The sequence below is a fragment of the Mastigoproctus giganteus genome, chromosome 13 (assembly GCF_048544385.1).
Source record: "Mastigoproctus giganteus isolate SK-2022 chromosome 13, ASM4854438v1, whole genome shotgun sequence".
NCBI classification, from domain to species: Eukaryota; Metazoa; Arthropoda; class Arachnida; order Uropygi; family Thelyphonidae; genus Mastigoproctus; species Mastigoproctus giganteus.
Window position 1 is genome coordinate 46,503,817 of NC_143587.1, and position 25,627 is coordinate 46,529,443.

A 25,627-nucleotide genomic window follows, 5' to 3' on the forward strand; every position below is an offset into this window, starting at 1 on the left:
GAAGTTTTGAAAGAGATAGTAAAAATTCATTACTAATACTATGGACATAAATAATTAAAAAAAAAAAATCATATGACAATGATCTAGTTCTTGAAATTCATGCAGAGGAAGATATAGACATCAGCAGACCCCTATTCCCAAAAATGGATAAAACAAAAATTGACAGGTGCATACAAACTAAATTCCATAAGAAAACAGAAAACCAGATAAACCAAAATAATGTATGCATTCATTTAGGGAAATGTCATGGAATCAGAGTAAACTTAGATAATGTATAGGACCTAATAAGTGAACATAAGCCTGTTGTTCTTTATCTAAAGTAAATGAGTGCAATCCCTCAAATATCTGTGACAGTGAACATGACATATAGAAAGGATAGGGATGACTTTAATATAGTTCATTCTAGTTAACTCCATCCCACCCTCTAGACCTGTCCCTCTGAAAACACATTTAGAAGCATTTGCCACTTAAGTTATGGTCAGTATATCAATAACAGTAATTTCTTCATACTTCTTGCCTAATCATTCATCCACTCTTGCTGATTTGGATGATTTTGTTATTCTTCTACTAATCCCTTTTTGTCTCGTGGATGACTGGATTGGGCATCAAATCTATGGAATTCTTACCATATCAATAAGAGAGGAAAGTTACTTGAAAACTTATATGAAAGACATAACATTGTTAAACCCTGTCAGTGATATATATGAATCACTTTTCAAGATCAACATTTGCAATGACCTTTCGTTATGCTCTCCAAAATTTTTTCCGGAGAGCATACTGAACAGTTAGCATTAGTTAATGTACATAAGGCAAGAAAGCAAGCTTATACAGCATTCAGCCAGAAAAAAAAAAAAAAAAAACCCTCCCATTTCACCCATCTGGTCACTCCAAATGATTGTGTAGTTCAGCCTTAAATTTATTTCTTTATTTTCTTTTTATTATTATTATTTTTTTTTTTATGAAAACCCCAAACACTAGAGGTATTTTGGTCCTTGAGGATGTCGGAGACATTCTCTCAGATATGCCACACAAGTTGTAATTGCTACCTGGGAGTCTAAAATGCTCATGGAACTGATATTCAAGTGAAATGGACCCAATTTCGGTGAAGTCCGGATGGTCTGTGACAGCCAAATCCTCTGCTTGCACCTTCACGATGGTGGGACAGTTAGTAATCCTGGGTATAACCTCAATGCACAAGTACACTGTGGGTAACCACCCAGGTATGAACCAATGTAAGCAGGGGTCGAGGTGTAGCGCCACACCACATGGAGGAATGCTGCCCCTCTGTGTTACCAGGCAATACTAGGTGGTAGATGACTGTCATCAACCAGGGCAATACCACCACTTTGCTTATTGGAGGCTTAAAGTGTTGGAACCCATGTTTAGTCTCCAGAGCTGAGTTCCAATCAACTCTTCCCCATCTCTTCCATCATGCAGTATGATTGATGACTTTTGAGGTTATGATGAACATCATGGTGAGATCCAATCTTCCTTAAATTTCGAGGGTACAGCTCTAAAACAGTGTTGCAGTCTGGCTGCTAGTTAGTACACTGGACCGAACCTATTGGTAACTCTTTAGGATGCTGGTGCATCCTAAAGAGTTACCAATCTTGCTGCCTCTACTCTGCCAGATAGTGACTGGAGGGAGTCCGAGTAGTGTGTATGCGGGGGCGGGGGCCGCATTGCCGAGGCCATGTTATGTCAAGGATCTGGGTATATTCTTACCACGTGTACGCCATATCCAAAAATTTCATTACTTCATGCAGCATGTTCTCCCCCCCCCAACTTTTTCTTACTATTGAATACACCATGAATTGTCAAACTAATAGAGTATGCTTATCTGCAAAAAGATCTAAATCTCCCAAACACTTCCTAGTTCATTTCACAAATATACGTGGTCTCAATTCTGATCTCAACGATGTCCATTTCCACTTGCAGTTTGCCAAAACCAATGTACTTTTTCTGACAGAATCTCAGTTATCGGTTGATTCAAATACTGCTCATCTGTTGCATAAATTATTCATTGTATGATTCCTTTCGCCTCAAAGGTGGTAATATGTCCATTCCGATATTCCCTGTCAGAGAATTGGTAATTTGAAATCTCCTCTCTTCGATCTTCACTGGCTTAAAATCTCTCTACTTCATTGTGTCAAATTCATCTGCTGTCTCTACCATTCTCCCAACTCCACTAATCACTTGGAGCTCTTTGACTTCCTCTCTTTGCAACTTTACTTTCTCCAGTCCAACTTTCTTAACGGTGAGGTAATTTTTCTTGGTAATTTTAATGCTCACAACTCCAGCTGGCTTCCGTTTTCTAGTCACACCGACACAGCTGGTCGAGATGCTGAGGTTTTTGCAATTTCTAATGACCTTGCACAGATTGTACATTTACCTACAAGAATACTGGACAGTCCTAACCATACAGCCAACATGCCTGATCTTTTTCTCACTGACAACCTTTCTAAGTACACGGTCAAAGTGGGTGGTCCTTTAGGTATCTCAGATCACAACTTGGTGATTGTCTGTTCTCCAATGGAGCTTTTATCTCATGACTATTCCCAACCTCATTGTTTGGCATTACAAGAATGTAAAATGGGATGACCTGCGAGATTTCTTTTCCTTTGTCGGACTACTGTTTTAAAACTTGTGATGAAAATGTTTGCTCTGACCGTGTCAGTGAAATTATTCTTGTACGAATGGAATCCTTTATTCCACACTCCACTTAAAAATCTCGTCCTATATGTAAACATTGGTTTTCCAATAAATGTGCTAAGGCTGTTCAATAGAAGAATGTTGCATATTGTAATTGGCTTGTATCCAATTCTTCAGTTTCATTTTCTGCCTACACCAAAGCTCGCAACAATTGTAAAGCAGTCATTAACCAGTCCAAACTAGATTTTGAACAGGCTGAGAGTAGAAAACTTGCTTCTTGCCCTAAAGGTAGCCAAGCATTCTGGTCTCTTGCCGCCAATAGCTTTGCCAACTTTTGCCCATCTCTGCTCCCACCTCTGTCCAAACCAGATGGTTCTGTTGTCACTTCATCCAAATATAAAGCTGACCTGCTGGCATCCCATTTTTCATCCAACTCGCGTATTAATGATCTTGGTAAAACACCTGGCACCATTCCCAACACGCTCCATTCAATGCCTCATTTGGTCTTCCATCAAAAGGATGTCAGAAGGATTTTGACGAATCTCGATGTTAAGAAAGCTCCAGTTCCTGATGGTATTTCTCCACTTGTACTCAAAACCTGTGCTCCTGAACTTACTCCTGTTCTTTGCTGCCTTTTTTCACTATCTTATTTCAAAGGTGTTTTTCCTTCTGCTTGGAAATTTGCTCATATCCAGCCAGTTCCTAAAAAGGGTGACAAATCCCTCCCATCCAATTATCATCCCATTGCAATTACTTCTACTCTTTCTAAAGTAATGGAGAAATCAATTAACTGCCATCTCTTAAACTACCTAGAAACCTTCCATCTGATCAACGATCGCCAGTATGGATTCTGTCAGTGTCGATCCACTGTGATATTCTGGCTAATATTACCAATTTATGGACAAATTCAATGGAACAGTTTGGTGAAACTCAAGCAGTTGCTTTTGACATCTCAAAGGCTTTTGATTGTGTTTGGCATAAAGGTCTTCTAAACAAGCTTCCATCTTATGGTTTGCCAACTGTTTTTTGTAATTAGTTATCCAGTTTTTTTCTAATCGCTCACTTGAGGTTGATGGTAGATGGCTCTCTGTCTTCTAACTTCTCCACTAATGCTGGTGTCCCCGAAGGTTCAGTTCTTTCTCTCCTGTATATTAATGACCTTCTTCTATTGACTGGAAATCCTATCCATAGTTTTACCAATGACATCACATTGCATTCCACTTTCCATTTTGAGAAACCTTGCCCTGCTCAATCAGCTTCAACTTTTCAAATATTTGCTACCAATTCCTCAAATGCCAATCTCTAGGTAATTCTCCAGTGGGGCAAAGACAACTTAGTTGATTTCAATCTCTCTAAAACTCAGTCTTGTCTTATATCTTGCAGAAAGGATTCTTCCACTTCTATGCTTATCTTTGGTGACACTCAGATTTCTACCAAAATGATATATCTCTTTTTGGGATTACCTTGACTTCTAATCTCTCTTGGCACAAGCACATTACAAATATTGCTTCCTCTGCATCAAAAAAACTTGGCTTTCTCTTTTGCTCTTCACGTTACTTTTCTTTCAAACAACTGTTCACTCTGTACAAATCGCAAATCTGCCCTACCAGAATATTGTTTCTGCATCTGGGGCAGTGCCCCCAAAACCTCTCTCAGGCTTCTAGATTCCATTCAGAAGAGGGTAGTTAGGTTAATTAATGATTCCTCTCTAACAGGGTCTCTCCATTCTCTGCCTCAGACTTATTGTTTCTGCTGCATGCCTTTTCTACAGTTACTTCCATGGGCACTGTTCTTCTGAATTGGCTCCTATAATTCCTGCTATCTCTTTTAAAGCAGTCTGAACTCGTGCCACCAACATCCATTTACTGTTCAACGTCAAACTCACAGAACCAACTTTTCATCTTCCTCGTTTATTCATTCCACTGCCGTTTTCTGGAACAACCTTCCTTCATATGTATTTCCTGAAAATTACAGTCTACAGAAGTTCAAGTCTAATGTCAACAAATATCTTCATTCATCGTCTCAACCTCTAACCCAAGCATGGTACTAAGTACTATAGGTTCTAATACCTCTCGTATTTAGGGTTTTCATTTAAAAAAAAAAAAAAAAAAAAAAGAACCTATAGTACTTAGTACTTGGGTTGGAGGTTGCAAATACTAAAGAAGATATTTGTTGACAAGTACCCCCTTAGAGGCAAAAGGAATTATACAGCGAATAATATGGGCAACTGAGATGAGCAGCAGTTGAATCAACTGATAACTGAGATTCTGTCAGAAAAAGTACATGAGGTTTGGCAGAGTGCAAGTGGAAATGGACATCTTTGAGATTAGAATTGAGACCACATATATTTGTTAATGAACTTGTAAAAATTTAAACTATCAACTTCCACAACAACAGATGGAAGTTTTTTCCAGCAATCAACTACCTGCTGGCTAAAGGCAAACTTTTGCACATCTATTCTACAACTGTCTTTCCTGAATTTGAATCTATCTGTCCTCAGGTTCTTAACCTGAGCAAGCAGAAGTATCCCACCAGCATCGACTCTGCTAAAAACATTCGAGGCCTTATACACCTTAATCAGATCATCTCGCAGATGTCTAGTCTCCAGATGCTGCAACCTGCAGAACTTAACTCTCTCTTAGTAAGAGTACCCCTTTGTTCCTCTCACCAACCTCGTTGCCGTTCTCTGTACTCGTTGTAGCAACTCTACATCCTTCCTAAAATGAGGCCTCCAGATCTGTATGCAGTACTCACTGTGTGGCCTGACCTATATATCATTGAAACTCCATGACCAGCTCTGGCAGCCCATCTGCACTTCTCAGAAAACTTCATATTTCACTGCACAACTACCACCAGGTCTTTTTTCTTGAGTGTAGTACCATACAGTTGGTATGTTTCTCTTGGGTTACTGCTACCCATATGCAGTATTTTGCATTTGTCAATGTTAAACTTCAGTTGCCAGTTCTTAGCCCATCTGCCTAACTTTTCTAGATGCTGTTTCAGTAGAATACTGTCTTTGCTGCCATTAACAACCCTGCCAACCTTTATCATCTGCAAACTTGGATATTAAGCCTGATATACCTTGAACTATGAACTATGCCAATGCTGTAAAAGTATCAAATAGTATCCACTCAAACTGATGTAACAGTTTCCACTAACAAATCAATTTCTGATTGGGCTAGAAATATTCTTTACAAGTAAAAACCAAGTATATGTAAGCAACAATCCAAGTTCTCTGATCAGGCAAATAATATCCTCTGACAATACCAGTGGCATCTTCTACTTCAGTGATAGATACCATATCTCATAGTGCAAATGTAATGAAAAATATTCAGGACACAACCATGGATGCAGATGGCACATCCATACAGGAAGATCCCCCTTCTAGAAATCTATGCTGAAGAAGAAATGGACACTAGTTGGCCAGTTTTCTCCAAAAAAAATAAACCGAAATTGGAACGTCATAAGCCAGTAACCTACAAAAAGTAGTCAGATAGAGCTCCTTGTATTTTACAATGGAACTGCAGAGGCTTTTATTGCAACACAGATGTTATCCATGATCTAATTAACTGATATTCTCCAGTTGCCCTTTGTCTTCAGGAAACTAACTTAACCTCACAAATTTCTCCTTCGATAAATAACTATTGCCTTTATTGAAGAGATCATAATACAGCAAATGCTGCTCATGGTGGTGTAGCAATCCTGATAAATTCGAAAATCCAATATAAACGCACTCCTTTTCAAACTGAAATAGAAGCTGTTGCTGTTCATATAACTCTCCATATTTCAATTACATTTGTCTCATTATAGCTACCACAAAACCATACTTACTATTAAAAAGATCTTGAAGATCTCTTCATACAGATATCTCCACCTCTCTGTATATTAGGGGATTTTATTAACAGGCACCATCCCTTATGGGGAAATCCCAAACTAGACCAACTTGGTTGAATCATTGAAACTTTGTAGAGTCACAAAACCTCACCATACTCAATACTGATGCAGACACTCACATACAGCTTCCAACTGGACACACCTCAGCAATAGATCTCTCAATTTGTTCTCCAGTACTTGTCCCGACTATGGTACGTTTTAAATGATCCTATGGGCAGTGACCACTTTCCAATCATATGCACTTTTTTAATATCAAAGACTCCTTCAAACAAACTCCGAAGGAAATCGAAATTTGTTCTTGTATACTGGGCAAAATTTCAATCATCAATCTTTCTTGATGAGGAAAAAAATCCAGATCCAGAATATTGATAATGTTAACAGATTACAACACGTCACATCTCCTAAAAGTGGCCAAGAACACAATACCATTATCAAATCTGACTGGTTGCAAGCATTATAATTATTGGTGGAATGAGGAATGCACAAAAGCAAAGAAAGCAAAAATTAAAGCCTGGAATTTATTTCAGCAATGTCCAACCACAACGAACCTCATTAATTATAAGAAGCTAAAGGCAAAAGCACGTTTTATACAAAGGCACCAAGAAAGGATACTGGACCTGTTTTGCATCGACCTCTAACAGAAACACTGATCCTAAAATAATATGGAAATAAATTAGACGGTTATCTGGTAAGTTTCCTTCTGTACCTTCTCCAATCCTCTCCTGGAAAGGGCAAGACATATCCAGTCCCTTAAGATATTGCTAATGCTTTGGGCAATACTTTTTCTGAAATCTCGGCAGCATCAGCCTATTCTACATCATTCCAACGAATTAAAAACACTAGAGAAAAGCATGCCATTAACTTTCGAATTGCCTGCCTTCTTCCATATAACAAACCTCTGCAATACTCTGGATTTTTGCTTGCCATTAGAACTGTCCACAATGGTACTGCCCAGCCAGATGGGATTTATTATATCATGCTACAACATCTTGACGACAAAGCTTTGCACCTGCTCCTGTTTTTTCACAATCGTATATTTTTAGAAAATGTTTTTCCCTCTTCTTGGCATCACTCGTTTTGGCATTCCTAAAGCCTGGGAAAGATTCAACTAACCCCCCATAACTAATGACCGATATCTCTCAATCTGCCTGAGCAAAATCCTTGAAAAAATTGTCCACAGAAGACCCATCTCGATCAAGTAAGAACATCTAATGAGTCACAGACAATATGGCTTTCGTAAAAATAGGTCATGCTTATAGATCTTATGGTCAAGGCTGAATTTGCATTCGAACCACCTTTGTTAAATGTGAACATTTTGTAATGGTTTCAATAGATATTGAGAAGGCTTTTGAGACCACCTAGTGGCATGGCATACTTAGTGATCTTTACTCTCTTGGTCTGCAGGGCAACCTTCCTATATTTGTTCAGAACTTCCTACATACTAGATCGTTTCAATTTCAGTATCAACATGCCCTCTCCACAACTTTCATGCAGGAAGGAGTTCCACAGGGATCAGTGCTGAGTGCCACTCTGTTTGCTCTTAGAATTGATTCCCTCACCAGACAGCTTCCAAATACAGTTAAGACCTAACTTTATGCAGATGACCTTTCCATCTCCTGCAATTCCGAAAACATGAGGTCTATTGAACGGGAACTTCAGATATCACTTAATAAAATACAACAGTGGGCTAGCCTCATTGGCTTTTGACTCTTGCAGCAGAAAACAGTTGCTATCCATTTCTGTAGACAATGCAAACTTTATCTGGATCTTGAACTTCAAATTTCTAATGTCTCCATCCCAGTCACTAATAACATCAGATTTCTAGAATTAACCGTTGACAACAAGTTAAATTTTATAGACCATATTAAAAATGTATGTACGTCCTGACTAAAAAAGTTGAATATACTCAGAGCTTTATCCTCCCAACATTTGGTGCAGATCTTACATGTCTGCTTCGGCCAAACCAGGCATTAATCAGATCTAGTCTTGATTATGGAGCACTCATCTATGATTCAGTCAGATTGAGTGCATTGCACTGGCTTCATCCAATTCAACATAGTGCTTTGAGACTTGCACTTGGTGCTTTCAGAACATCACCAGCACATAGTCTCTACATTGATGCCCATGAGCCCCCACTATCTTTAAGTAGGAAAACACTGTTATTGACGTATGCTGTCAAGATACAAAGTTGTGCCATGCCATCTGATTCAGTCATACCTGTTCAATCCACCATTAGGAAACCTTTTCAGAAATAAACCTAGCATAGTAAAGCCAGCTGGTCTTCGCCTTCTTGAACTGATGCAAGTTTGGAATGTTTCCATCCATTCTGTATAACAGATAACTTGTACTCAACCACCATGGGTTCCACCTCCTATACCGACTTGTGACACTTACCTCCGACAATGGGGAAAGAACATTTTACAAACAACTTCATGAAGCTCACACTCAAAGTTACTGTATTTCTTCGATTCTAAGATGCACTTTTTTCCCCCTATGAATGTCTCTAAATACGGGATGCATCTTAGAATAGATGGCATCTTACAATTGCATTTTTTTTTTTTTAAATTTTCCTGTGCTTTGCACAACACCACATGTTTTGTTTTTACGTGGAAATCCTGCCTCCAAGTTTGACCGTTATCGTATTCTCCAATTCCTTTGGAGAATAAAGTGTCGTGGGAGATTTCACGTGCTTTCAAAATGTGAAGCCATCGTTATTTAATTATAGTGGAGCTCACTCAGCAAAAACTAGGAAGTTTTGTTTGTATCTTCGAAAGTACATAAGAAGTGGAGTTACTATATTTTGTTAATTTTGATGCCTTATTGCACATTAAAATGTCAATAAGATTGCACTACAAAGCCAAATTGAAACAAAGTTATTGTGTATGCAAAAGAACATGGAAATAGAGCTGCGGATCGACATTTTGACGTTAGTGAAGTAAATATTCGTAATTGGAGAGAATGATCGCAATTCCATATTTTCATGCAAAGAAACAACCAAGTGCTTTACAGGGCCTAAGAAAGGAAGATTTCCACAAGTCAATGAAGCTGTGATATGTTTTGTAATGGAGACACACACAAAAGGATTACCCATCACTCGACAAGCCATGCAATTGAAAGCTGGGGAAATTGCTAAGTCCTTTGGAATAGAGAAAATAATTTTTAAAGGCAGTCGTGGCTGGTGCGACAGACTCATCCATTGTGGTAGATTATTGTTAAGGCACCGAACCTCTATCTGTCAAAAATTCCTGCAGACTTTAAAAGAAGCTGATTAACTTTGAGCGATGGGTAATGAAATTAAAGAAAAAAAAGAAACTATGAGTTTAGTCAAATTGGAAATGCTGATGAAACCCCAGTCTTCTTCGATATGCCTCGAAATTACACAGTCAATGCTGTGTCAATGAAGAAATCAAGATTATAAGCATGGGCTATGAAAAGCAGCATATCACTGTGATGCTATGCATCACTGCTGATGGGCGAAAGTTGCCACCATATTTAATTTTAAATAGAAAAACCATACCAAAGAATGAAATTTTCTCCAAAGATGTTATTGTGTGTACAAAAAAATGGATGGATGTCGGCAGAGCTTATGGAAGACTGGCTAAATGTTGTGTGGAATAGACTTCCTTGAAGTCTTTGTAACCCACCTAGCATGCTAGTGCATGATGCATTTCATGGACATGTGTCTGAACATGTCAAAAATAAAATCGGGCAAAAACGTGGTCACTTGGTTATGATTCCTGGTGGCATAACTAGCCAACTGCAGCCACTCGATGTTTCAGTCAACAAACCATTTAAGGATTACTTGAGAAAGGAATATGAATCCTAGCTGTTGACTGACAACCTTCCGCTGACACTTTCCAAAAAAAATTAAGAAAGTGCCGGCATCAAAATTGGCAGAATGGGTATCAACAGCTTGGAAACAGATAGTAAAGCACTCGTTTAAAAAATGTTGCTTCACCAATGCTCTCGATTGCTCAGAAGATGATATATTATGGAATAATGAAGATAACGACGGCTCAGAAGAATCTGACCCTTAATGTGAAGTAGACTCTGATATTGATTCAGGTGCAGATATCAATGGCTTAGAAGATTCAGAAGGAAGTGATGAATAACATATCTACTGATAAATACCAGTACTATTGTTGTTAGTAAATTGAATCCTATTATAATAAAAATATTTGTTAGATTTATTTTAGTGTTTTATTTTATTTATTTTTTCTTAGAATCAAAGCTTTTTTTTTTCTGAAATTAAGGTATGTCTTACAATCGATGGTGTCTTAAGATGGCATCGAAGAAATACAGTATATTGATTTTTCTCCAATTTATTCAGATGGCTCAATCTAATTCAAATGTTGGAGTGGCTGCAGTGTTTCCAAATACCATTACTTCGGCATCTGACATCCATCTGAATTCAGTATGTTCTCAGTTGAATTGTATGCAGTTAAACTAGCTTTACAAAATATCTCTTCTGACTATGCTTTAAAATTTTTATTTTCACTGATTCCCTCAGCTCAATCATGGATTTATGTAACTCCTCAGATAACGTTCACCCTGTTCTAGGGTGAACAAATGAAAAGTTCTAGATGAAATAAGAAGCATATTACTACAAATTGAAGAACACCATCAAATGGTCACCTTCTGCTGGATATTGCTGGATATTCAAAATGCCAATGAACTGGCTGCAAAAAATCCAACTACCTTAGACTTAACTAATATCCCTGTTCTGCCATCAAACTATGCATTAACCGTTTGGACTGCATGCCTGTCAGAATGGACAGCAATACGGCACTCTCAATTTAAACATGATCTGAAAATTTGTCATTCCAGTGTCTGCACATCAAGATGAGAAGTAGTCCTTTCAAGGGCAAGAATAGGTCATACTTATCTAACCCACCTTTATTTACTCACAGGGGACAACCTGCCACAGTGTCCACTTTGTAATATAAATCTGAGTATTAAACACATTGTCAATGACTGCTCTTACTATAAACAAGACAGAACTTCATCTCTACTATTGCTGGTTAATCTTGGTAAACCAATAACTTTAGAGAATCTCATTGGAGACAATGCAAATATTTCTGAATTTTTCAACTTCTTAAAGCAAACTGGACTTTTTAATCAATTCTGAATTTATGAAACTTTCCCATTTCTTTATACAATAAATGAATAGGTGCATTATAGCCAAAGTAGCTTATGCGCCATCAAACCCCCCATAACAACAACTCCTAGCATTAATGTGCAAACATATGAAAGCCTGCCTCTTATGTTTTTTGTGACTCTAACATATCCCATTTAGTTGCCCAAAAGTCTTGCAGAATCTCAAATCTTTTGGTCCAACTTGAAGCATTTTCATCAGATTGCCTATATTTATTCACCAAATCATCAGTTCATGTGGAATTAGTCATTAGTTATACCACATGAATAATAATGCTCTCTTCAACACCTCCACCCCCAAAAAAAGGCTGACAACCTGTTGGTAACATCATCGTCATTGCATGGGATATAGTTTGGAATACTATGGTAATCATATTGGACATGTTCCTGGATGTCAATGAACAATATTTATGCAAAGTTATACTAAAATGTCTTGTATGACTGTTTCACATTTTTTGTAAATGTGAAACAGTCATACTTTGCATTTCAGTTGTTTTTTTTTTTTTTTACCATTGTGAATTTCTTAAATAATTATAATTATTCATAGACATTATATGCGGTATTACCAGATTTGAACATTCTATTAATGTTCAATATTATAATCAATATTAAAGTATTAATGTTTTTATTGCCTATTAAATTTATGGAAGCTTTCTACTGGATATGCTTGTCTTTAGTCTATATGTTTGGCAGATAAAATTATTACCCTCCCCATTTTGTCAAGCACTTGCTCTGTAAATGCTCATTGAAGCACTGAACAAGAAGTAGATTATGATAAAATGCAGTGCTAATTTGCTCTTATATTTTTTCATTCCATCCTTTTAGTGGTGCTCTCCTAATTATGTTTTTACCTTAGCCTTACTTCTACGAGGGTGGTTCAATAAAGAATCGTCCTTACCTAGCTGCAGAGGTGCTAGCTTGTTGATTCTTGGCACAGGCTTTAGTCCTTCTCTACATAGCCACCGTGCAGATTTACACATTTTTGCCACTGTTGGATGAGGCTACGGATACTGTTTTTGTAGAAGTGAAGAGATTGGTCTTTGAACCATGACTCTGTTGCAGAAATGAGTGTCTTGTCATCAGGGAAGTGGGTCCCCCGAAGAAATGATTTGAGGGAGGGAGGGAGGGAAGGAAGGAAGGAAGGAAGGAAGGAAGGAAGGAAGGAAGGAAACAAGAAGTCCAATGGGGCTCAATGTGACTAGGCTGGATGGGGCAGTATTTCATATCCACAAGTGGCTGCTTGTGTTGTTGCAATTTCAGAAGTGTGAACTGGGGCATTGCCTTGAAGCACTCTCACACCTTTGGACAGCATACCATGCCTACATGTTTTTATTTTCTCCCATAATTTTTTGAGTAATTAGCATAATAGGCACCTGTAATTGTTCTACCTTTCGGCAGGTAATCAGTCATTATTACACCTTTCTCATCCCAAAACAGTCAGCAAGACCTTTCCTGCTGATGCTTGAACCCTTGCCTTCTTGGGGGGTGGGGAACCATGATGTCTCCATTCCATGGACTGCTTTTTACTTTCAGGGTTGAAATGGTGTATCAAACTTTCATCCTGAGTGATTAGATAAGAGGAAAAAGTCTTCCTCATTTTTTTGACACAGGGCTAACAACTCATGATTTCTGTTGTCAATCAGCCTTCTGGAAACCAGTCAATAATCGGGGAATCCATTTTGAACTCAATTTCCGTAAATGGAGTTGATTATGAAGGACTGTTTCAACAGAGCCCACACTAATCTTCACCTCCTGGGACAATTCACGCACATATCTGGCCATCTTCCATGATTAATGATTCCACTCTTCTGATTGTGCTGTCATCAATGGCTGAATGGGACGACCTGTAATAAGTTCACATTCAACCAATGTCCGATCACACCTAAACTGTCTATGCCAGTACTTCACAATGCCATAGGATGGGGCTTCATCCTTATATACAGCAGTCATCTCCTCGTGGATTTCTTTAGGAGATTTCCCCTTCAAGAACAGATACTGGATTACAGCTTTGGCTTCAACTTTGTCCATGATGCTACTTCATCACATGTTCAGCTCTGTAAGAGAAAAACAAATTAAGACAAGGCTGAAATTTTACAGCTTTATTTTACTTTCAGTACAAAGATATGTATGATGATACACATAAAATATCATGACTGCGATATGTGGAAGTAGGTGAGGTCAGTTCTTTATTGAACCACCCTCACAGCTTACTTTAACCTACAGAGGTATCCTGTAGTTAATATCAAGACTTTTCTGCATGTTCCTATTTGTCGTATCTTAATATTTTAATAATTTCTAGCTTTTAATAATTACTAACTTTCTATGCTTCAATTACACTAACTGACTTATACTTAGAAACTCGCCTTTGCCGACCTTCCCAGTTTCGTTGCCTCACTGGTCTGTGTATTGACAGAGCAAAATATTGTGATGGCTTGCCTGACTGTCCTGACCGCTCTGATGAACTTGACTGCTGTATGTAATAATATTTGTTCCTAAATTTTCTTGATCAATTACTTTAATTGTTTTAACATTTTACAGAATAACTTGTTTTGCTCTAACATATAAAATGCATGAATTTGGTTTCCTCATATTAGCATCATAATTTTTTATTCCTCATGACTTTAATAAAAAGAAATTAACAATATTAATTATGAATTTATACTTAGAAATAAAGCATGTGGTTCTGCATTCAAGACAGTTTTCTAAATGCAAATAATGCAAAAACTACCCCTTCTCTCATATACAGACATGCACACACCATAGTGAATAAATTTTATTTTAAACTACATCTTGTTTATAATGCAAATTTGACTTGAATAAACATTTTGTATACAACTTTTTTTTTTTTTTTTTTAAAGAGCATCCTTCCAAAGTATCGAAATTATTAAACCCTCTTATCTAAATTGTTTGGGCATTTGCATTTTTTTCTGTGCTAGCTTCTTTTTGATAAGGCACTTCATTGTGGGTGTTGAGCAGGGGCGGCTCATTGGTAGGTACTGCGGAACTGCAGCATCCCTAAGCTTTTTAAATCTAAATATACAGTCAACGGAGTTATATCAATTGAAGAACAATGCAACATGATGAATATTTTTATTAACAGGACCCACATATAGTTTACGCATCTTCTATTTCCAATAATCATTTCAATAATAAACAAATAAAAACACAAAATCGTGTTCAACTTTGAAGTTTATAACTGTAGGCGGAACTGTGTGCTACGCAGTTCCACATTTTGGTCCCAGTGGTTCAATCAATGCCTAGTTGGCAAGTTGCCAATACACGTTTTTCAGGGGTGACAAAACGAGGCAAAGGAACTGTGAAGCGAGCAGTGCCGATTTGAACAGTGCAGCAAACTTAAATAAAAAAGTTAATCTATTTTCAAAAAATAAAATCCTAAGAATGGATTTTTTAAAATAATTTCAAGATTACCCCCCAAGTCTGTTTTTGTAGTATTTTTAACTCTTATTATTACTATTTATGTCTACATGTCTTATAACCTAAGCAATTTAATGTGACTTTAAGAAGCAGCACCCCCATACATCAGAGTCACAAGCTGCCACTGGAGTTAAGGTTTAAATTAGATTGTAGGAAGTTTTCTTTTAACCAGCAATTTGGTGATTGTTGGAACAAGTTGCCTTCACAGGTAGCTGAGGTTGACAGTTTGAATAAATTCAGATGTGAACTGGATACTTACTTGGGTGATGAGGGAAGCATATAATTTGTTTTCTTATCTACTTGAGGTTTTTTTTTTTTTTTTTTTGTACAAGTGCAGAAAAAGCCTATGGCTTCCTTGTACTCTATGACAAAAACTATTAATATTATTATCCATTTTTTATACTGATGTGACTTCCAATAATTCTAGAATTATCAGAGGAAAATGAGGCACTGATTTGAATGAAATTTCTAAAAGGAGGTATGTCATCACTTGCTCCAAATACACGAGTTAACTTTTTTTCATGCAGAATGTTTATAAATGTGAACAAGTTAAATCAGTTTATTGTACAGTGTCTTTCATATTGTAGTATTGTTTGAAACTTGATTATCCATGGCAATGGATTTCAAACCTCTTGTATAGTTTGGATTATAGGTCAGCTTATTACAAACAATCTAATTTAATGGGTGGCATCAACGTGAAAACTGAAATTGCTCTCAGTCAGTTCAGTTTGAGACAGTGAAGTTTTTATTATGGTTCAAGATCAGAATAGTTATTAGTAATCATTAGTAACTTTCTTCCTTTCCCCCATGAATCAAACTTTGTCCAAATTTTTTGCAATAGTTTATAACTACCATTTCTTTCTCCTTCAGGTGATCATATCAGGTGAACCTCTGAGTATCTGTTGTTGGTCTAACATGGTTAGACCAACAACGGATACTCAGCAGGTTCTTAGTTCAGAACCAAGCATGCAGCACTGAATCTATTCTATGCCTCCTGCCAGTCTTTGAATAATTACTTGACAATATTTTTGCCACTTGCCAGTACATTAGTGTTAATCAAATAAAGCACAGTTGTCTCTCATTTTCCAAGACTAACTAACATTTGGAAAAAAGTACTTGAGTCAGGGTTATTGAAGGAAAAATACTTACTAGAATTATGGAAATTTCCTCTTTCCCTTTCGGTTGTTTCTTTCTGAAATCTGAATTACTCAGTACCTTTTAACAAATGTAATTAAAAACTACATTTGTTAAAGAGTCTGTAAAACCATCACAAAAATTCTGGTGAGGCAACCAAAATTTACTCCTTGTTATAATTCGTACTAAAGCAGGAAGAGGGTTTTTTTTTTTTTTTTTTTTTTACCCAACTAAGATGAAAATAATAATAATAAAGATAGCTGGAATATCTTAGTATTAGTAAGGTCAAACAATGCAAAGAAGCACTTTGCATCAGCCAAAAAAAAAAAAAAATTAATTAAATTAAATTTAAAGAATAATAACATAAAATAAAACAATGTATGTACTATTCTCATTCCCACAAAGTAACCATCTAATTCTGCTTTAAATTTAGCCAACCTCACTGCCTATGCCATGTTAAGAGGCAACTTATTTCAATATTTGACAGTCTGCTGTCCACAGGTGAACCTTGGAAAATTCAGTCTTCTGTTATTTTCTGAGATTTTATATTTGTTGCCCCTGATTCTTTTCTGATCTTTGGGGAGAATAGACCTTTCCCACCCATTCATTTTACTCAATCCACTTTATACACCTCAGTCAGATCCTCAGATGTTTAGTTGTCAAACTTTGCCTTATAGGCTGTTTCTCTTATGCATTGATTTGCCCCATCATTGATCTGGTCACCTTTCTTTGAATCCTCTCTAGAAGTTAGTCTTTTTTAATGTATATTCTCCAGATCTGGATATAATATTCAAAATGTGGACTAATAATCCTCGTGAGTAGAGTAATAACAGCCTTCTCCCTGATTCCAGGAATCCATTATATCACAAACATTTTCTGTATATGAAAAAGCTTGAATATAACTTGAAGTTATCTCGTCTATGACACGGGGAGGGAAGTGTATCGCTATATGCTTCTCCACCTATATCAAGCTGTGATCAATTAGATTAGATTACAGAACCCTATGAGGTCTGATGACCCTCCTATGTGTGTGTCCTGTGGCACAATTTTAACTGTGAGACACATTTTAATTGATTGTCCAGATTTTGGTAATATCCGTTTTACCGCTTTTAATCATCTGACTGAGCCGTATACACTCAGTCAGATTTTATCTGACAATGACCATGTGTCTGCTGTTTTTACCTTTTTTAAAGTCAATAAACATTTTTGATCTTATATAAAATTTACATGTTTCTTTTATACATCTTGACATAGTGACCTAACTATGTAGGTCACTGAAAGTTTAAAAATTTTTTATATACGACTTGGTCTTGGCGCATTATAGCCTCCGTAGCTAATGCGCCAATAAAAACAAAACAAAACAAACAAACAAAACAGAACCCTAGTTTGCTTCACACGAAAGACTGTATTAAATGTCTTAACCCAGTATAACATGGTGCTCTCGGTATTGCTCTTGGGGCATTCAGGGCTTTGCCAGATATCTGTAGATATCTGGCATAGATATCTTATCTATATATAGATTCCAACAAACCCCTTCACCTTTGGAAAAAGATTTTATTTCTTAATTATGCAGTCAAAATCTGTAGTCTCCATTCTCCTCCCCTCCTCATCTGGACATAGAGAAACAAACTGAATGAGAATATTCCATTAGGAATTCTGCTTATAAGGAATAATGCAGCAATGGAATATACAACTGGCCAGTGTATACAAGACACAGAACAAGTGCAGTCTCCATGGAAAATATTCATACTTCAATGTGATAGCTACTACTGTCATTAGGAGAAACACTCCCTGGACAAAGCCAGGTGGGAAGGAGCAGCAGTGCGTAGCACACTCTTCTTGATTAGACCGGGGTTCGAGCCCGTCACCACCAAATATGGAGGATGCGGAAAGGTCAGGGAATGACCACCACATATCTCGGAGCAATATGGCCTTAGTTGCTAATGCTCCTAAAAAACCAAATAACAAACAAAAACAACAAACCCTGGACAAAAATTTTCTTTTGAAAAGTTTTTTTTTTCCCCCCCTGCTTTAGCCAATTCTCAAAGCTCTGCATATATTTACTGATGGTTCACTAACTTAAACAGCTGTGTGAGCTGCAGTAGTCCTCCTATCTATGGTCTGTCTTGCCACCACATGAATGAAGTTTATATAAGGTGGAACTTTACATTATCAAAATGACCTTAAACCTACTCATTAACCTCTTCAGCCCACAGATCATATATTATACAAACTCTGAATGCGGTGGCGGTGCTGGAAAACAATTTTTTTTTTTTTTTCAAAATTTACATCCACTGTTTAGATAAATCAGATCACAAGTATTTCGACTCACTGACAATAAATAAACCATTACATTTTGCAGAATTCCAGGGCATGTTGGAATACCAGCAAGTGGCCAAGCAGCAAAAAACCCTATACACTGACTCCATTCCAGTTCCCTTCACTTATTATAAACTACATAAGGGAAAAAAAAAAAAAAATGGGTTCAAATATGGAGCAACCAACCTTGTAATAAATTGTTACAAATAAAGCAGAAAATTAGTGAAATCCAGCATCCAAATGAATAGGCAAAAAGAATTTGTAATGGTGAGAATAAGAATAGTCATACCATGTAACACATCCCTTTATTTCTCAGAGATGAACCACCACTCTGTTTTCATTGTTTACGTCACACTGTTTACATCACTTATTATAAAACATATTCTTCTGGGATATGCTCATTTTCATACTGCTAAAATCTCTTCCTTCTGATCCTTTGCTAACTTAACAGAACCAATAATCCTAAGCCACATCACAAGATGAAGCCAATTGAAATGAGTGTTCACTTATCTAAAAGTCTATCTAGAACAAGTATACATAGAAATAGTCAGCCAATAAATCAGAATGTCTTATAATGGGGGATTTTAATTTTCTGGATATTGACTGAAACTTGTGAGTTGGTCCACTCACACGTTAACCCCAGGGGCTCACATCTGGTGACTATGGGCTTGGCACACCCAGGGTCCTAAGCTGGATATAATCATTCTTCTCTTTCTTGGTGATTTCCTTCTACTTCTCTCTCTCTCTCTCTCTCTCTCTCTCTCAGGGTAACTCTTTTTTTTGGCTGGTGAAGCATAAGCCTCAGGCTTCCTTGCACCATATGGCTAATAATAATTAGCAAGAATTTTGTGCATTTATTGGATGACTGCTTTCTACAGCAGCATGTTAGAGAGGCAACAGGAGAAATATTCTTGATCTGGTTATCAGCAAGGATTGTTCATGCATTAAGAATCTGTAGATAAAAGAACCACTAGGTGGCAGTGATCACAGTGTATTGATGTGGAATTTAATTAAAGATGTAACTACCATTCAACAAAAAGAGAAGGGTTTTTCTTTCATAAATGACAACAGTAGTCTCAGATAATTTTTATATTCTATACAGTGGAACCAACTGATATTACCTTCACAAAATTCTAAATGGGGAAACATTCAAGGAATTAATCATAAAAGCTACTAGGCATTTTGTACAAAGTAAGAAATACTGTTCAAGATTTAGCCCTGAATGGATGTTAGATGAACCAATGAAACTTGTGGAGGAGAAGAAAAATGCATTCGATTCATATAAATTATCAGGTGACACAGACACCTATGGTAGATATAAGCTAGTCAATAATCAAGTCACAAAGGAGATTAGGCAAGTGAAGGCAGATTGTGAGAAATCTTTGGCAAAGGATGCAGAGAGAAAAACAGCAAACACTTTTTTAGATATCTGGTGTTTCACACGGACATTAACTAGACGGAAGAGGATGAATCAAATTTGTCCACCTGAAACTGATGGTTCGGTTGCTCAGGTTGCTGACAAACTGAATGAGTATTTTGCATCTACATTCACACATGAAGACTTCTCTAGGAAAGCAGATGCCACATGTTTATTAAACTCTAAATGGGAGATAAATAATTTTCTAAACACTGAGAGGAAAGTGGAAGACAAATTCTTGAAGTTAAACTTAAGAAGGGCACTTCGGGTGGATGGGATCTATCCAATTATATTAAGGGAAGCAGAAAAGGAAGTAAGCAAATGCTTAGAAATAATTGAGAGCCTCCTTGGATTCAGGTGATTCACACATCTCCAGTCCTCAGGGTCCCTAAGTACTGGAGATGTTTGAATGTATCCCCAATTCACAAAGGCAGATCAAAGAGTAATACAAGAAATTACAGGCCTGTTAGTTTAATTTCTGTTCCAGAGAAAATAATGGAGTCACTGGTAAAAGAAGTAATGTAGGATCATCTAGACAAGACTGCAATTATACTTCAGACATAGCATTAGTAGAGGCATATGATGCAAGAAAGCAAGCTTATGCAGCATCAGACAAAAAAAAAAAAAAAAACTTAAACTTCACCCCTCTGTTTGTTTGAAATACCTGTCCAGCTGAGCCTAAAATTTACTTAGGCTATCAACTTCCACAACAAGGGATGGAAGTCTGTTCCAGCAACCACATCTCTGCTGGCTAAAGGCAAATTTCTGCACATCTGTCTTTCCTCAATTTGAATTTATGCCCTCTCAGGTGATTATTCTGAGCAAGAGGAAGAATACCATTGGCATTGAGCATGCTCAAACCATTCAACACTTTATACCCCTCTATCAGATCACCTCGCCGGTGCCTAGTCTCCCTTACAGGCGCATTTTAGCCGCAGTAGCTCTTGTGCCAAGAATTCTTAAATCAAATCGAATCAACCTTGTCTCCAGACACTGTAATTTGCAAAACTTAAGCCTTTCTTCGTAAGAGCAACCCTTTGTTCCATTCACTAATCTTGTTGCCCTTCTCTGTACTCCTTCCAGCAGCTCTACATCCTTCTTGAAATGAGGCCTCCAGACCTGTATACAGTACTCAAGGTGTGGCCTGACCATTGCCTTATACAAGGGAATAATCACCTCCTTATCCCTGGTAGAAAAATTCCTGTATATCATTGAGAAGACACCATGAGCTACTCTTGCAGCCTGTCTGCACTGCTCAGAGAACTTCATATCTGCCTGCACAATTACCCCCAGGTCCTTTTCATTCTCTACCACTGTCAGTGTAGTATCACAGATTTGATATGTTGCTCTGGGGTTGCTGTTTTCCCTTTGTAGTACTTTACATTTGTCAATGTTAAACTTCATTTGCCACCTCTCAGCCCATCTGCTCAACCTTCCAGATCCTGTTGCAACAGCATAGCGTTAGTAGTGTCCTTAACAACCCTGCCAACCTTTGTATCATCTGCAAACTTGGACATTAAGCTTGACACAGAGCAGAAGGGGGGCAGTTGTCCTCTGACTCACAGCCTTATAAAATGCACTGTTTGCTTGATGTTTGCAGAGCAATCGGGTACGGGACATGATACTGCCAAGGGGAATGTCTTTGTGTGTGCGCGATGCAAGGAGTGTATCGATATCAGGCAACAACTCGGCGTTCTTGTGGGCCTATATGAGAGCTTGAAGGACAGGGTGGATGCCCTCGAAGAAACTAAATTGAGGGGCCCATCAAGCTCTCAGCTGCCCACATCAACGCCAGAGCTTGCACTTGGGCATCGCGTGACACAGAGACAACCCCTAAGGCAGAATGCGCTGGTCCCGAAGGAACTAGTAGTTGTTGGTGACTCTATTGTCAGGGAAACGGGGAACATGCTTAGTAAAAAAGATAGGTGGAACAGGACCAGGGTATGTCTGCCAGGGGCACAGGTTGATGACGTTGTAGAGCGAATATCATCTTTTAAGGGCACAAAAGGTGATATAGTTGTACACGTTGGCACTAATAATATTAAGAATAGGAGACCGGCAGAATTACTTAACAAGTACAGGTCACTGTTGAACAAAAGCCGAGAATTAGGGTTGAATTTGAAAGTGTCTGCAATTCTGCCCAGACACGATAGGAGGGAGTATATGATGAGAGCCTTGTCGATCAATTCGGTCCTGGAAAGATTGTGCAAGGCTCAAGGGGTAGAATTTTTTTCAGCCTGGACTGTACTTGTTAACAGGAGAGATTGCTTCTACAGGGATGGGATACACTTAAATAGAAAGGGTGCAAGAATATTTGCTGATGCTATCGAGGCAGTGTTAGGTGGGTCAGAAAAGTGCTAGCTTGGGGGGAGACAAAGACCAATAGATTGACAGTAGCCACTGGTAGAGGTGAAAGAGATTCTTGCACTGCTTCTATTAGAATGAGCAGAAGCCTGAAAAACAAGATGCATGATATTTCAGAGACTGCTGGGAGCCATTGCGGTACAAGTAAACACATGGGTTGTGTTAGGGTAGCTAAGAATAGAAACAGGTGCAGGTATACTTGCGTGTACACCAATGCTAGGAGTTTAGTAAATAAATTTGATGAATTTGAGGTATTGCTCAAAACATCGAAGGCAGATATTGTTGGGATATCAGAGACGTAGTGTCACACAGATATAAGGGATGCAGAACTGCAATTTGGGGAGTACGTCTACAGAAAGGATAGACAGGATAGGAAGGGGGGAGGGGTTATGCTATTAGTTAAGAAACACATAAAAACCAAGGAAGTGAAGCCAGTCGACATCGCTGGACAGTGCAGTGTGGAGTCAGTTTGGTGTGACATAAACATTGGGAGATCAAAATTGAGAGTAGGAGTGTGCTATAGGCCTAATGACTCTGATGAGTATAATAAGGAACTGTACAGGGAAATAGAGTGGGCCAGTAAATCAGAGTGTCTTATAATGGGAGATTTTAATTTCCCAGATATTGACTGGAATTTGGGGGCTGGTTACTCACACACTAGCAGGGCTTTTGTGGATTTATTGGATGATTGTTTTCTACATCAGCATGTTCGGGAGGCAACTAGAGGGAGTAATACTCTTGATTTGATTATCAGCAGTGATTCTTCATGCATTAAGAATCTGCAGATAAATGAACCACTAAGTGGCAGTGATCACAATGTGCTGAAGTGGGATTTACTCAAAGAGGTAACTACCATTAGGGGTAAAGGGAAGGGTTATTGCTTCCGTATAGGCGACTACGATGGACTGAAACAGTATTTAAATTCTATACAGTGGGACCAACTGATGATGTTACCAACAGCAAATTCAAAATGAGAAGCATTCAAAGAATTTATCTTGGAAGCTACTAGGCTCTACATACCAACTAAGAAATATTGTTCAAGGTTTAGGCCAAAATGGATGTCAGATGAACTAATGAGGCATATGGCAGAGAAGAAAAATGCATGGGATACATACAAATTAACACATGACACAGAAGCCTATGATAGATACAAGTTGATATGCAACCAAGTTACAAAGGAGGTTAGGCAGGCGAAGGCAGATTACGAGAAATCCTTGGCAAGGGATGCAAAGAAAAACAGCAAAGAGTTCTTTACTTATGTAAACTCTAGAAGGAAGGGGATGAATCAGATTGGTCCACTCGATATTGATGGGTCAAGTGTTGATGATCCTGCTCAGGTAGCCAACAAACTAAATGAATATTTTGCATCGACATTCACACATGAGGAGTTATTCAGCAAGGGGAATGCCAGAGGTGTATTCAACTCTAGCAGTAAGCTACAGAATCTTGAAATAACTGGGAGTAAAGTGGAGGAGAAACTGTTGAAGATAAACACAAGAAAGGCACCCGGGGTGGATGGGATCTATCCAGTTATATTAAAGGAGGCAGCAAAGGAAGTAAGCAAACCCTTAGCCATAATTATGAGAGCTTCCTTGGACTCAGGGGAGGTACCCATAGACTGGAAATGTGCAAATGTGACCCCAATTCACAAAGGAGGATCAAAGGCTGACACTAGTAATTATAGACCTGTGAGCTTAACTTCTGTTCCAGGAAAATTAATGAGGCACTGGTTAAAGAAGCACTGCAGGATCATTTAGACAAGACTTCAGTTATAGCTCAGACACAGCATGGTTTTGTTAAGGGGAAGTCTTGCCTGACCAACTTGATTGGATACTATGATGCAGTCACAAAAGAACTGGATGCAGGGAATAACTTTGATATTATATACTTGGATCTTAGAAAGGCTTTTGATAATGTTGCACATGGAAGACTGCTACACAAATTGGAGCAGTGTGACATTGGAGGCAAATTGCTGCTATTGATAAAGGGGTGGTGAGGGGGAGAAGACAGAGTGGTAATCAATGGACACTGCTCATCGTGGACTGATGTTATTAGTGGAGTCCCTCAGGGCTCAGTGTTGGGTCCATTATTGTTTTCTGTATTTATAAATGATATTGATGATGGTATATCGGGCTTAATGTCCAAGTTTGCAGACGATACAAAGGTTGGCAGGTTGTCAAGGACACTACTGACACTATGCTGCTGCAACAGGATCTGGAAAGGTTGAGCAGATGGGCTGAGAGGTGGCAAATGAAGTTTAACATTGACAAATGTAAAGTACTACACATGGGAAACAGCAACCCCAGAGCAACGTATCAACTCTGTGGTACTACACTGACAGTGGTAGAGAATGAAAGGGACTTGGTGGTGGTTGTGCAGGCAGATATGAAATTCTCTGAGCAGTGCAGACGGGCTGCAAGAGTAGCTCATGGAGTATTGTCAATGATATACAGGAATTTTTCCAGCAGGGATAAGGAGGTGATTATTCCATTGTATAAGGCGATGGTCAGGCCACACCTAGAGTACTGTATACAGGTCTGGAGGCCTCATTTCAAGAAGGATGTAGAGCTGCTGGAACGAGTACAGAGAAGGGCAACAAGATTAGTGAATGGAACAAAGGGGTGCTCTTACGAAGAAAGGCTTAAGTTTTGCAAATTACAGTGTCTGGAGACTAGGCACCAGCGAGGTGATCTGATAGAGGTGTATAAAGCCTTGAATGGTTTAAGCATGCTCAATGCTGAGGGATTCTTCGTCTAGCTCAGAAAAATCACCTGAGAGGGCATAAATTCAAATTGAGGAAAGACAGATGTAGGATAGACGTGCGGAAATTAGCCTTTAGCCAGCGGGTGGTTGGTTGGTGGAACAGACTTCCATCCCTTGTGGTGGAGGTTGATAGCCTAAATAAGTTTAAGGCTCAGCTGGACAGGTATTTTGAACGAACAGAGGGGTGAAGTGGAAGTGGGTTTTTTTTTTTTTTGGCTGATGCTGCATAAGCTTGCTTTCTTGCATCAAATGCCTCTACTAATGCTAATATACCATCATCAATATTATTTATAAATACAGAAAACAATAATGGAAGACTGCTGCTCCAATTTGTGCAGCAGTTTTCCATGTGCAACAGTATCAAAAGCCTTTCTAAGATCCAAGTATATAATATCAAAGTTATTCCCTGCATCCAGCTCTTTTGTGACTGCATCATAGTATCCAATTTGATTGAATACTGTGATGCACAACAAAACCATGCTGTGTCCGAACTAT

At 38.2% G+C, this 25,627-nt stretch overlaps 1 protein-coding gene across 11 annotated transcripts in view; it reads left to right on the plus strand.

Annotated features, from left to right (window-relative positions):
• trol (terribly reduced optic lobes) overlaps nucleotides 1-25,627 on the plus strand; it is a 1,731,230-nt gene that overhangs the window by 616,557 nt on the left and 1,089,046 nt on the right. For 9 of the 11 annotated variants that reach the window (XM_090387691.1, XM_090387694.1, XM_090387699.1 and 6 more), the window contains one exon: nucleotides 14,056-14,172. The exons of the other annotated variants lie outside the window; for them this stretch is intronic. In XM_090387691.1, coding sequence (XP_090243817.1) covers nucleotides 14,056-14,172 — 117 coding nt within the window. The remainder of the gene's footprint in view (nucleotides 1-14,055; nucleotides 14,173-25,627) is intronic. 11 annotated transcript variants of the gene reach the window in all.